Source organism: Mustela nivalis (assembly GCF_964662115.1).
Source record: "Mustela nivalis genome assembly, chromosome: 14".
NCBI classification, from domain to species: Eukaryota; Metazoa; Chordata; class Mammalia; order Carnivora; family Mustelidae; genus Mustela; species Mustela nivalis.
Genome location: NC_139033.1, coordinates 63,048,640 through 63,063,598, shown reverse-complemented (window position 1 = coordinate 63,063,598; position 14,959 = coordinate 63,048,640). Strand labels below are relative to the sequence as shown.

The window sequence follows — 14,959 nt, the reverse complement described above, 5'->3', positions numbered from 1 at the left end:
TACTTTGAATCTAACAGAAAAGTTAAGACACACTTCATCATGTTATTAAGTCAGAATGTGCCTTAAGGGAAAGGCACAGCTCTATGTGAACATAGGAGTAGGTGCATGGGATTTGTTCTTGCCTTCTTTTCTTCAAGAGATATTTACCAAGTACCTGTCTGGGGTTACAAAGATGAACAAGATAAATTCGATCTACTGGAGGAGCCAGATGCGTACATAAAAAATTAGAGTGCTATATGTGCAAAGATAGAGCTATGCACAGGCTCTAAAGGGATAATAAAAATAATTTATTGAGTGCTTATCAAAAACTTTACACACATTTTCCCATTTATTTCTCACAGTAATCTTATGAGGTAGGTATTGTTATCCTCATTTTTTGAGATGACAAAACTAGCACTCAGAAAAGTTAAATAAATTGGAGAGAACCCAAGTTTGAAAGTTGAAGACATGGAATTCAAATCCAGTTCTTTCTGTTGACAGCACAGGCTCTTAACCACATAGCATGCTGTCCTAGTCACGCATGGGTGCTCAGAGGAGGCGGTCTCATCCAAACCAAAGAAGAGGTGAGGAATGCCTCCTTGAGCTGAGAGTAGTGAGTAAAAGCTGTAGTGGGGCTGTCATGGGCATAAGTGGGTGCTCAGCAGAGGAAAAATGTGAGTAAAGGTCCAGGAGGCTGGAAACCACCCAACATTGGGGGACCATGGCCATTTTGTGCTGTTGGAGACTCAGCAGGAAGGCAGGAATTGGTAACAAACATGACTGGAGAAGGACTGGATTATGGGGGACACTGCCTGTGTGTTAGGAAACAGAATTGTAGGAGTAAGCCACTAAGGAGCTTTGCATGGAAAAATGTCAGGCTTGGGTTAACATTTTAGAGTGGTTCTAATGGCAGTGGTATCGGGAATAGTGTGGAGGGAACAAGGTGGGAGAAAAGAGGAGGGTTTGCACTAAGATAGTGGCAGAATGGATGGGAAGAGAGGAGAAACTTGAGAAAAATGTGGGTAGTGGAGTTAGTGGGCTATCCTTGGGCTGTGGTGACTCAGCACAGGGAGAAGTCTGATTTAACTCCTTGGTTCCTGATGTGGAAGGCAGAGTAGATGGATGATGATGTCATTAATTAAATAGGTTTGGGGTTCAACAATGAGTCAACGTTAGTCACGGTGAGTTGGAAGTGCCTACAGATTATCCAGGTGAAGTCCATCAGGAAGTTACAAATCTGAGTCACAGTGCACAATAGACATGTAGTCTGGAGAAAGAGATTTGGGACCATCAGCCTATGGGTAGAATTAAGGCAAGAAGAGTGGGAGAGAGTCTTGGGCACAGAGCGGATGAAGAAAGCTGAGTGAGGGATGGCTATGGGAGAGTGAAAAGGGGGGATGAGGTGGGTGAGGGGCAGGTTGGAGGGGGCATGTAAGGAGGTTGTTAAAGAGAGGAGAAATGGATATTTTAGGCAGGGTGAAACAGAATAAAATAGGGGGAAAGGTAAGAATATTTTTAAAGAATGTAATAGATTTTTTGGGGGGGGGTTGGATAGTAATGGGTTTGATGTAGTTATTTGGTGACATTGGAGTGTGGTCCTTGAATCCAGCAATGAGAACCTGGGAGCAGAATGATACTGTAGAAAGTTTATTTTCAAAGTGTGCAGACTGAATTAAAGGGAGGAGTTATACGTACAATGCAAAATTATTCAGTCTTAGAAAGGAAGAAAATTCTAACCCCTGTTACAACACGGATGAATTCTGACGATGTGATGCTAGTGCAATAAGCCAGTCACAGGACAAAAGCTGTATGATTCCACTTCCATGAGGGACCAAGAGTTGTCAAGTTCATGGAGACAGAAAGTAGAAGAGGGGCTGCCAGCAGCTGGGGGAGGGAAATGGGAGTTATTATCTCAAGGGTATGGAGTTTTGGTTCTGCAAGATGAAAAGAGCCTGGGAGATGGATGCAGGTGCCGCTTAAAAATGGTGAAGATGGTAAATTTTATGCTTTATGTCTTTCGCTGCAATTACAAACTTAAAAAAAAAAAAAAGAAAGGGAAGGAAATAAAAAGGAGGGGGCGGTGATGAGCAGGGCTTCTTTTCGGATGCTGTTTTTGATCCCAGGTGAGTGCTCATGGGACTAGAACAGGGTAGGGACCTATGGACTATCAAGTGTTCCTCTAAAATGAAAGGGCTGTGTTCGCAGGTCAGAGAGGGTCAAACACTAGCAATGTCATATGGTTCAGCCTAATAGGAAGGCAAAGGAGAGACAAATTCTTTAATGAAGTCCAAGGAAATGTACATTCTTCCCATTTAAGTTAAATTGCAAAATAGTTCCTGGGGCACTTGCTTTCAAACTAATAACCCAAATAGCAAATATTTTCCACTTTCAATCATCTTAGGTCAGTTTGAAAACAGCTTTTTAATTTTTTATTGGAGAAACCCATACTGTCTTCACTTTGTTCAGCGTGAAGTAGAGTTGCCAAAATTGCCTTCAGTCCACATTTGTGTTTCAAAGAGGAAAGTTTCCATTTCTTCATTTCATCCTGAACGCTTTCAGAGAGTTTGGGCAGTGACCAGTGTTGTTCCCGTAAGTCCCTTCCATCATTTCAGCCCTACTTCTTCAGCTGGCCGGCCTCGGATGCCAAGTTTCAGCTTCCGCACTAGTCAAAAGCCCACGGAGGGCTTTGGTACCAACAGCCACAGACCCTTCTCTGAGCCCAGAGGGGTTAGCTTTTTTTAACAAAGGAACAGAGCAAAGGGAGCAGGCTTTATTATTATCCATAACCCACCAGGATTAAAAAAAAAATACATACACACATACACAAGTGGTGCTCAAACCTTGTTGCATATGAGACTCATCCCAGGAGACTCTTAAAAAAAAAAGAATCCCAGGACACCTGGGTGGCTCAGTGGGTGAAGTGTCTGCCTTCGGCTCAGGCCAGTATCCTGGGTTCTTGGGATCGAGTCCTGCACCGGGCTCCCTGCTTAGCGGGGAGCCTGCTTCTCCCTCTTCCTCTGCCTGCCGCCCCCTACCCCCCGCTGTTCTCTCTCTCTGACAAATAAATAAATTAATTAATAAAAAAAAAAAGAAAATTCCTGAGTGGGTTTCAGAGAGATTCTGATTCAGCACAGGTCGGGTGGGGTACAGGAGTCTGTTTTTAACAAAGATGTGGATAACTCTGATGTGGTACTGACCCATGCACTCTTTTCTGAGCACTTGACAAGCCAAATCAGGGTTTATTTTTGTCTAATGATAATTACAGTCACCCTAATAATACTGTCACTTTCGAAGTTTGTGGTCACACTAGCGCTCTGAGTACGTTTTAGCTCATCATATTTTTGAAGAACATTTTTTCTAAATTTTAGGACTATTTTAGGGAAATGAGCGGATAAAACCAGTACTACATGGTTTGCCCCAGGTTTTCCACTCTTTAGGGACAAATGGCATGGTGATCACTTTCCATGGCTGGGTTCTCATTTTCTCCAGCTCTCTAAGTATTCAAGTACAAGAAGGAGGAGGTCAGAGCCTTAAGAAGGAAAGAGAGTTGGAATGTCAATGGGAGGGCGAAAGTCACTCAGGATCGTACCAGGAATGGGGTAGAGAGGCGTGTTGTGAGCCAGATGGGGGAAATCCGAGGGAAAGTTAGGAAATAGGTAATTTTCAGAGTTGAGGAAGGGTGGGTACTCCTTTAAAACAGGAGGTGTTTTTGGAGAAAGGTTATGGAATGGCAGTCTGGATGCGTTAGTGGCAACCACTTTCTGTCCTAGACACTGGGGTTCCAAGGGCGTGGGAGAATGACTCATCTCTGCGGAAGCGGATGGGAAGGAATGTTGTTGCCAGGGGGACCCAGTGGCTAAGACAGAAGGATGCCAACGGAAGGTGCTGGATTTCTCCCAACATCTTTGTTGTTGGTCTGAAGAGATTTGCTCAAATAATGAAATATTGTTTGGCAATCCCACTGGGTATAAGACTAAAGCACAAGCAGCATTTTGAATGAGGATAAGGAAACCTGGATTGCATAACACAAATATGGTCAAAGAAAATGTTCAGGGGGCACCTGGGTGGCTCAGTGGTTTAAAGCCTCTGCCTTTGGCTCAGGTCATGATCCCAGTGTCCTGGGATAAAGCCCCGCATTGGGCTCTCTGCTCAGCGGTGAGCCTGCTTCCCCCTCTCTCTCTGCCTGCCTCTCTGCCTGCTTGTGATCTCTGTCTGTCAAATAAATAAATAAAACCTTTAAAAAGAAACTAATAATTAAAAAAAAAAAAGAAATGTTCAGGAACCGCTTTTCCTTTGAGAGTGTGGTAGATGTGAGAACACATATGTCAAAGCAGGGATTAAAAGGTGGGGCACCTTCAGGGAGATTCAAATTAAAACCACATTGAGATATCACCTTACACCAGTTAGAATGGCCAAAATTAACAAAACAGGAAACAACATGTGTTGGAGAGGATGTGGAGAAAGGGGAACTCTCTTCCACTGTTGGTGGGAATGCAAGTTGGTGCAGCCTCTTTGGAGAACAGTGTGGAGATTCCTCAAGAAACTAAAAATAGAACTTCCCTATGACCCTGCAATTGCACTCCTGAGTATATACCCCAAAGATACAGATGTTGTGAAAAGAAGGGCCATCTGTACCCCAATGTCTATAGCAACAGTGGCCACAGTCGCCAAACTATGGAAAGAACCAAGATGCCCTTCAACGGACGAATGGAACGCTCTTGGAACCCCAGTGTCTAGGACAGAAAGTGGTTGCCACTAAGGAAGATGTGGTCTATATACACTATGGAGTATTATGCCTCCATCAGAAAGGATGAATACCCAACTTATGTAGCAACATGGTTGGGACTGGAAGAGATTATGCTGAGTGAAATAAGTCAAGCAGAGAGAGTCAATTATCATATGGTTTCACTTATTTGTGGAGCATAACAAATATCATGGAGGACAAGGGGTGTTAGAGAGGAGAAGGGAGTTGGGGTAAATTGGAAGGGGAGGTGAATCATGAGAGACTACGAACTTGAAAAACAATCTGAGGGGTTTGAAGTGGCGGGGGGGGTGGGAGGTTGGGGTACCAGGTGGTGGGTATTATAGAGGGCACGGATTGCATGGAGCACTGGGTGTGGTGAAAAAATAATGAATACTGTTTTTCTGAAAATAAATAAATTAATTAAAAAAAAAAAAAAAGGTGGGGGCATTTAAGGACCAGCCAGAGAAGGTAAATGAGGGATGATGCCCTCAGTGTGATAACATCACAAATGCACAACGAACTACAGTTCGGTACCTACATTGTCAGCCACGTTTAACATGAACAGCAAGGGATCTCTGGCTTCTCTGAAGGGGCCGACCTTGACTCTGCCCAGCTGTTTTCAGGAGAGCACATACGAAGCAGGGTAACAAATTCCCTATTATTGACGAAAGAGTTCCAGTTTTAAAATGTTGACAACTAATTCAAATATTAACTAAAATGCACTGTAGGCCAAACCAAATGAATCTGTGGCCAGATCTGGCTAGTAGGCTGCCGGGTGTGGTCCCAGCTTTGCAGCCAAAGAGACCCTGGCAGGAAGCTCCTCTGTGGCTAGCCATTAAATCTCTCTGACCCTCGGTTTTCCCACCATAAAATGACCCGTGGAATAATACTGAACTTCTGCTATTTTGGGGGGAAGGATTAGACCTATTCTTCATGTCATTAAATGAATGTATGTAAAGCAATTTTCCAGTGTCTGTTCCCTGCTCAGTAAATAGCTTTCAGAGTGACCAGAATCATGCATTTTTTTTTTCAACATTTCCTCCTCAAACCAAATATACAAATATGCCATCTTAGAAATCTGAAGGATTGCTGTGTCCACAGATCTACTTCTGGTTAAGGTGTGACTGTTAGGGTAGAGAAGGCATGTGGCTTTGATAACTTCTCCCAATTTTTTTAGGGCCTTTTCTTTGGATCCATGGACCGTACAGTCATAAAGCAATAATGCACATATTATGCACTAAGAGAAGTTGTGGAGGAGCCCTTAAACTATATTGTCAAGAGTATTTATCAGGAACTCTTTCTTTCCATTGCAAGACTGTGCTCATAACAATGCAAAACAAATTAAACAGACACACTTCCTTTCCTCGTGGAAGATCTTGAACATATTCCAATGGCAAAAGAGATTTTATATGCATATGAAGAGGGACGTAGCAAATGAACAAATGAATAAATGAAGCCAAAAAAAATAAAAAAAAAAAGCAAGAGAAGGAATGTCTGCATTTCTTGGTAAAAGAAGAATCCGACTCATTTTGCATCAGGGGAAAATCATTTTGCCTTTTTCTGTTGATCAGCGAGTTCGTGAAGTCACGAGGTTGCAAAACTGAATCATCTAAAGAGATTCTTTGGTGACCTAACATGAACGGGGTGTCTAGATATGAGAGAGGAGAGTATTTCAAAATAGAATTAGGATTTGAACGGAGGCCTAGAGATTGGAAAAATGATTGCTTAAAAGGATTTGGATATGCCTACAAGGGTAGGATTGTGGTGCATAAGATGTGTGTGTGTGACCAGGCAGCTCTGGAACTACATGGTGTGAGACAATGCCATTTTGCAGAGGTCTCCAGACTTGGCCTTCCTTATATGGGTTCTCCTGAAGACCTGGGAAAGTGTGCCCTCTTCTAGCCGAGCACTTGTTTACCTTGAACTTTTCAGGGTGTTTTTCAGTTAGTTTGAGTCAACCGGCTCCTCTGAGGACAGGAGCTCAGGAAAGAGGCTATACATGACTGCTTACTTCTAGAAGTATTTAAGGAGCTTTCTCTTGGGCTGACCTGATAAGCCATGACCATCTTCAAGTGCCGATTTGGGGAAAGTTGGCCAGACTCCCTCCCTCTTTCATCTAAATTCTCCTTGACCTTGCCCATTTGTGTCACTGTCTGGGATTTCTTTTCAAAATGATATTTTGTTTTTGTTATACTAAATTTGTTCCAGGGACTTCTTTATTCTGACACTGAGTTCCATGATCAACTGGGAATTTAAAACAAGGGGGAAGAAAACTTAATTTCTTTTCTTTTCTTTTTTTTTTTTAAAGATTTTTATTTATTTATTTGACAGAGTTCATAAGTAGGCAGAGAGGCAGGCAGAGAGAGAGGAAGGGAAGCAGGCTGCCTGCTGAGCAGAGAGCCCGATGCGGGGCTCGACCCTGGGATCATGACCGAGCCGAAGGCAGAGGCCTAACCCACTGAGCCACGCAGGCGCCCCAGAAAGCTTAATTTCTTGTAAAGTCTTTGAATCTGTCAGTTTAACTTAGCAGGAATAAAGGGATAAGCTAATTTGAAGTGCAAAAACCAGTTAAATACACACACGTGTATGTATCTATATTTGTACTGAAAAAGTTTTGAGATACCAATATATGTTTCCTGCTTTTCTCAAACCAAGGAGAGAGTTTGGTAATAGTTTATGCTGCTTGGATTCATTCTGGCTCCCAACCCTAATTGCCAGCTGTAATTCTTTTTTTTGAGAGTTATTTATTTCAGAGTGAGAGAGAGAGAGGGGCAGGGGAGGGACAGAGGAAGAGGGAGAGAGAAACTCAAGCAGACTCTGCAGTGAGTGAGGAGTCAGACGTGGGGTTTGATCTCATGACCCTGAGATCAGACTTGAGCTGAAACCAAGAGTTGGCTGCTTAACTGACTGAGCCACCAGGTGTCCCACCAGCTAGGACTCTTTAGACAAGTCACTGAACCACTCTGATTTAGTTTTCTTTCTTTCTTTTTAAAAAAGATTTTATTTACCTGAGAGAGAGAGAGCACAAGAAGGGGGAGCAGCAGGCAGAGGGAGAGGGAGAAGCTCTTCCCGCCGAGCGAAGAGCCCAGTATGGAACTCAACCGGAGTATTATGACCAGAGCCAAAGGCAGATTGCTTAACCAACTGAGCCACTGAGGTGCCCCTAGTTTTCTTTATTATATTATTGTGTGCGTGTGTGTGTGTGTGTGCGCGCGCGCGTGTGCACATGTGGGCATACATAGAATCTCAGATTGACTATGGAGACTAAATTGATGAATAACGTTTGATTATGATTATGATCTTGAATATTATTATAATGATTACGATTGAGATGAAAAAGGTATGACCCTAGAGGTAGGACTAAACTGAGTTAGCCTTGGCCTAAGGTCCTCAGATGCTTGAACTGTTCTTAAAGGCCTAAGGGCAACTATCCTTCAGATTTTGGAGAACGTTGGGGATGTCAGCCATGGCAAAGGTTCTGCTTGCCATAGTCTATGAAAGCCTAGAGGCTAAAGATGCCGTAAGAGGTTGAGTGAGAACTTAGAGTAGGGCGATGTTTATGGTAGTCTCAGCCTATGAATTCCAAGTTCTACCAATTCTGCTGGTGATGTTTCAAAGGGAACTCACATTCAAAATTCCCTGCATCTGCTTATATATTCTTTCCAGCTAAACACTACATATTTCAGGAAATAATACTTATTTGATGAATAATTATTCATATATAAAGTAGAAAATCTTTTTTCCCCTTCTTGATTATAAATGGTATCCAATTAGCTCTTGAATTGCTAGATAATATTTTATAGCCTGTGAAGTTAGATAATTTAACAAGTGGCTGCACATTTCCATTGACTTAAAGGATATTTCCAAACATGTGTGAGAAAATTAGTAAGTTGAGTGTCCTGTACCTGCATTTCCATTGAAATTTATGGCACAATCACATCACCCACACATATCCATAGATAGTTTACCATGTTAGATAACTGATTTTGGATTTAACTGCCAACTTTTACTCTACTAGTAATTCCAGACAGGGGAATAACAGAGTGAAGGAGCCTGCCCGGGTCATTACTGTTGCCTATAAAAACAAATAAGATCCTTAGGGTTTAATTAGAGGACTTGTAATTATACCTAACACATGCTAGTGTTAGAATGTGAACATTGGACATCTGGAAGATGAGTCTAGATTTGGTCACTTGCCTTTCAGAATCTAAATGGTGACCGTCCAAAGGAAGAGTGATGTGCACACCTGGCACTTGTGCCCAGGCAGAAACGACAATGGTGGATGTGAGCTGATCTGCAAACAGAAGAATTCAGAAATGATAAATGGAAGAGGTATTTAACATCACAAGGAATCCAAGATGATGACTGGCTTCTTTGGCTCTGCCATGAACAGAAGCCATTTAAAAGAAGAGTAGGTGCATTAAAAATGTGTTCATCCTTCATAACCCCCTTTAAAAAAAACCCTCTCTATTTTAGAGATAGAGAAAGAGCATGAGGGAGAGGCAGAGGGAGAGAGAGAGAGAGAAAGAATCCTCAAGCAGAGCCCACTGTGTGTGGAACCCAACACAGGGCTCGATCTCATGATCCTGAGATCATGATCTGAGCTGAAACCAAGGGTCAGCTGCTCAACTAAGCCACCCAGGCACCCCTTCATAAGATCTTTTTAACATGTGGCCCCTGGAACTCACAGCCACACAGGATGCTTGCTGGTGTCAGAGTCTTTCAGGAAGAGCATGACTGAAGGACAACCTCTGGTTATGTAGGCTAAGTGGAAAGGGAATGGAGAGGAGAACAGATTGCGGAAGGCATAGAACAGCCTTAACAGAAAGCAACAGCCCTCTTCTCTCCCTCCTGTGCCAAACAGTATTATAGACATATATGTGTGTGTCATATAGACATATATGTGTATGTACATACACATACATATGTGTATGCATATTCCATATATGTACCCCATCTTCATAAGTGTGTTAGAAATGCTAATAAGAGAAAGATAGGACACTTGTTTCCATTTTTTTCTTCCAAAGTTATGAAAAGTTTTTTTTTTTTTTGGTTCCTTATAAGGTTTTAGGAATAACGTTGAGAAAATTGCTTCTATACTTTATAATAGATTCCACCCATACAAAAACTAGGGTTTTTTTTTTTGTGTGTGTGTGTGGTTTAGGAATAAAATTTCAGGCTTCTTGGCATAGTTTCTATTCCCTCTCTTTCTCCATAAAAAGATCATTTCAATGTTTCCAAGTTACAAGGAGTCCACTCTACATGGTACAGCAAAATTTAAATTATACGATTTAGATTACTCTAGAGTAAAACTCTTTAAAAACAGAGAGCACAGTTTAAGTGTAGGGTCTAGAGGCAAGAGTAAACGGAGTGGAAAGTAGTAAAAGGTTGGCTTAGAAGGTTTAATACTTATGCTCAGGGAGCCCGCTGCAGTTTCGTACTTGTTGGGAGACACAGATAGGACGGACAAGTAGACATGTGCAGAGTAAAGCAATTCATGAATATGCAGGCATGAAATGCAAAATCAGAATGAAATAAGTACAACTGTAACTAGCTTGGTTGATTAATATTTAAATATTGATGCCTACTTTTCTCTGAGAAACGTTACTAAGTATTTACTGATGAGAAGCAACGATTGGGAAGAACATATTTGCGAGCCGCATTTAAACAGGGTTTGAATGATAAGTGGTTTTCTCAACTCAGAGCAACAGTCAGCCAATTAAAATAAGTTCTCCATCTAAATGTGTCTTCAAACTTAAGGTCTGCTGGAAAAAAATTTCCAAAATTCATTACAATTTTGATAGGGGTGACACCTGGTCCTATTTTCCAAAAACTTGGATTTAATATTTGAATGCAATGGTGTCTTGCATTAGTATAGAATATTTAAACCTAAAAAGAAAATACCTTAATTTGTTTATGCATAAGCCTATTAAAAATGTTTCTAGGGCTCTAATTTTGTTTATTCTCTAGAATATAACCTATCTTTGAAGTGGTATACGAGTTTTTAAAAAGTCATTCCCAAGCTAAGTAATTAGACTGGAAACAAAAGCTATTCTTAGAGCACATTCCGCTAAGAAAGCTACGCACATGATGCTTTGATTCAAATAATATTCTTATAAAACTTTGTTATTGTTTGAGGCCTACATTCAGAGGGGCAACTTTGTTTTTGATGATTATTCCATCCTGAAACAATTTCCCTTCTGCCCAATTAAACCAGAATTAGGAGCACATTTATATCTGATGAGGCTTAAACTTCTCAACCGCCTGCTTCAGAAGAGAAGACCTTTAGTGGTTATGCTCATTCTGTCTCTGCACAGAGGGCTCAAAAGAAAACAGAATCAATTCCCTTAAGTTTTTCTGGAAGGGGAAGGTTGTTTTTGCTGCTTTGATCGTAGCATGCTGTGCATCTTTTGTTGGCTGTTGAATATAAAAAGCCATAGCCTCATCTGGTTTTTCCGCTATATCCTCATATTGTAAATCACATATGCCTCCCAATCTAAAGTGAAATGGCCTAGGTCCAAAATATTATTTCAAAATTGATTTATCATCACAGTTGATAGGAAGATTTCCGGGGTGTAAGAAAACTCTCCAGTGTGCAGGTAGTATGTCACAGACCGCTAAAAATACATCCATGCACTTTAGACATCAAATTCTAGGATGTAGACATATACTCATGCTATTTTAGATCCCTTTTCCTATCATTGCAAGAGGCTGTTGAAGCTAATGCAGCAGCTGGCTAGGTTATTGCTTCTATAATATAATCCATAATGCAAAAGCAGCTATTTCCCAAACATTTGAGAGCAACCCAAGTTGTTTACACGTCTCTGTAAGGTAATTTTCCTATAACTTTGTGCCAATTGGTGTCAGACTATCTGGGAAAAATCTTCATTAAATTGAGACAATGGCACTTAGTTAAATTCTTTCTTACAGAGAATGGTAGGAAAAATTACAGTTAGCTGATTGGAGGCCATCATCATGGAGTAAATACAGGGTTTTAGAAAATGAATGCAAACTACAAAAATGGAGTCGTATAATTAAACATCAAATAGTCCAGGTAATAAAAGTCATAGATTAATTGTCTCTCAGTTCTAGTCAGATCCTTTAAATATTGTCTCACGACCTGAGCATTGGTTCTTTCATCAGAAGAGTGCCTATCCTTAAAGTTTGGAAATTTCAGCTCTTTTGGAGCACCCACGAGCTGTAAAAAGTAATTGGCATCTTCTTCCAAAGTTTCGAATTTCCCTACAAAATCATAGTTGATCAAACACGGATAGCAGAGTTTGCTGACCTTCTCCCAGTGAATGTCCATTCCTACGGGACGGCGGGAATCCAGCAAATAGTGCACGAACTCTTTGAATTTGACTCCAGATCCATTATTTAATGCTTCTTCACAGGCATTTGGCCGATATTTCTTTATAATCGCTTTCCCAAATACCGGATGGTAATAGCTATTGGGGTGTTCAAATTTGTCCCTGAATGCTGACACTAACCTTTCCATGGGATCACGAACAAAAACAGCTTTGGTGTAGGTGTTCAGACGAGTGTATATCCCTTTTAAGTCGAAGCTATCTAGTTTTTTCAAATGCTTCCCGTAGTGAACAGCATCATGGGAGATGTTGTATGCAGACGAAGCCAACCCACTCAGTACCATCAGAATTCTCTTCCAGTTGGAGCAGCCAGCCTTGGGTACCTCACAATATAAGATTTTGTGTTTATCTTCCACATAGATCCTGGATACCATATGAAAAAGATGTGACTGAGGACGACTCACCCCACCATATTTCTTGCAAAACTCCTGAAGGAAAGATCTGCGTGTCTCCTGGGCCACATCTGTTTCCTTCCATTTGTTGTCTTTGACTAAACTTTTGTTTAAAGGGCGGATGTCCAACGGCCACTTCATCTCGTTGAACTTCTTAAAAACAGTCCTACTTCCTTCATGTTTTTCACTCAGCTTAATTGTTGGTGGCCCCGTGGTCTTACCTAAAGCCCCATCCTCTCCTTGTGGGTGGCTGGTCTTCCTTAAGAGCCTAGTTGGCCTCTCAGAGTTGAGCAGATTTTCCTTTTTTCCCTTGGGACCCTCAGTTATATGGAACTTGGAGTTCTGTTAAATGGAGAAGGAGAAAAGTTGAAAGCATATTCACAAACCTGGTTATACAAAAATCACAACATATTTGTTTTAGAATACTATTGAGGAGAGCACATTTCATGTTAGCTGCCAAAACAATTGAGTAAAGCATGCTGACTATACATTTTGTAGTTAAGTTTCTTCAGAGAAAATATAACAATGAAGAATGGTATCTATGCTTCCTTCTAAACCAAAGTTTCACATTTTATATTATATATATTTGGGTTACTTACATGTTATCATTCATTTAATGTTAATGTGCAGCATTACATTAATAGAATTTTTCGTGCTATATGATGAGTATTATCAGGATAAAACTGCTAGTATTGTTTTGAATCTATGACATAGTGAATCAGTTATTGTTTTTGTACTATCTTTGTTATCTATGGTTATCAATTATGTAACCTTCCAAAACACACAGACACACACACACACACACACACACACACACACACACACACACACGGTAACCACAAGATGGAAAGGAGAGTATCTTGAATTTTCATCTTAGCTTTGCCTGTAAACACAATAGAACGTACTCCTGTAGGTCAATGATTCTTGAGCTATTCAGAAACATATCATCTTTGTCACTGATTCAGCCCTAGTGCACTGAATGTAAGTACAAAATGCAGCTGTATTTGCATTGAACTTTTTTTTGTTGTTGCTTTTGGGGTATGCTATAAAGCACAGAAGAGTTCAAAGTCATAAATTACAACTTAAAATTGTAGCAAAGCTAACTATAAAATCTCAAGACCATTTCAGTATTCCAAGCACTTGCAAAAAGAGATAGCTTTTTCCCTTGGAAATGTTTTATTTTATAAAATTTTTATTTATCATAATAACTTAGTAACTATAATCATGCAATTTCATTCATGTATGAAATCTTTCCTCCTTCCCAAGTGAAGAATGATTAGGGAATCCAGAAAAGTTTACTTGATATCCTGCTATATAAAATTGTATGAAAAATAGAACAAGAATTTAGTTCTCTTGTCAGTGGGATGAATCAGCCTACCTACCATCTACTGTTCATCTAACTACGTCCTTCCTACAGTTCTGGCAATGAATGACTACATAAGGGAAGACATGGAAGATGAGATTTTAGGGATAAAAATTTTAAGGATTTTTGTTTTTACTCTGGGCAAACTAGGGAGATTTTGAAGGGCTCTGAGCAGAGAAGTAACATGATCTCACTTATACTTGAAAAGGATGGTTGAGGAGAAGACTGGAATGGATATATACATATAGAATTGTCAAAATGTTGTTGGAAAACTAATGAATAAATAATGTGCTGTGGGAGTAATGTATAGGGCCACCAGCCCAGTGGTGAAGGGAGTGGTGGGGAAAGTTTCTTAGAGGTTATCTATCTCTCTAGCTATTTATCATCCATCCATCCATCTATCCATCCATCCATCCATCCAAACATTCAACCATCCAACCTTCCATCCATTCATACAGTTAACCACTGTATCCCCAGTGTCTAGAATGGTCGATAGCCTATAATTGCTCTCACATATTTGTTGAATGAATAGATGGAATTAGGTCTTCCAGGTTGATGAGAAATATTCTAACAAATTGAACAAAAGAGCAGAGAAATAAAGTCCTGTGGATGGGAACCACCTCCAGGTATCATTGTCCTACTAGCTGAGCTTTAAGTAGGGTGGGGTGTGGGTGGGGACTGCTTCTTTCTGGCGCAAGAAGATTGTGTGAATAACCCTTCATCATCATACACCAACTTGGTAGCCTCATAAAACAGCTGCCCAACTCTTCCTTACAATTGAGTCAAATGTTTGGAGTCCCAACTCTAAAACCATTTGTATTCTGTCTTCTCAGAGACAGCCAAAATGACATCAAAATCCTGAATCCATCTTTACTCTTCTTATCAATGACCTGAAGTCCATAAAATTTTCACAGATGATGTGAAATTTGACTTGAGCTTTGGAAGATCATGGAGTTATTGGTTGACTGCATGGAAAGTACTTAACATAACTGATGTAAAACTGTCAATGTATTTCTGCTGCTACTTCTTCTACTACTACAACTATAAAATAATAATAACAATTATTATAATTAAAACATTATTACTAATACTATAAAATAATAATAATATAGTA

General features: G+C 40.4%; 2 protein-coding genes across 11 annotated transcripts in view; one reads left to right on the top strand and one right to left on the bottom strand.

Moving 5' to 3' along the window:
• LOC309847950 (uncharacterized protein) overlaps positions 1-14,959 on the top strand; it is a 75,411-nt gene that overhangs the window by 47,200 nt on the left and 13,252 nt on the right. For 2 of the 10 annotated variants that reach the window (XM_082698883.1, XM_082698887.1), the window contains one exon: positions 8,928-9,055. The exons of the other annotated variants lie outside the window; for them this stretch is intronic. In XM_082698883.1, coding sequence (XP_082555009.1) covers positions 9,047-9,055 — 9 coding nt within the window. In that variant the 5' untranslated portion in view covers positions 8,928-9,046. The remainder of the gene's footprint in view (positions 1-8,927; positions 9,056-14,959) is intronic. 10 annotated transcript variants of the gene reach the window in all.
• CHST9 (carbohydrate sulfotransferase 9) overlaps positions 9,874-14,959 on the bottom strand; it is a 228,629-nt gene continuing 223,543 nt past the window's right edge. The window contains exon 5 of the mRNA XM_082698877.1: positions 9,874-12,824. Within this exon, the coding sequence (XP_082555003.1) occupies positions 11,736-12,824 (1,089 nt within the window). The 3' untranslated portion in view covers positions 9,874-11,735. The remainder of the gene's footprint in view (positions 12,825-14,959) is intronic.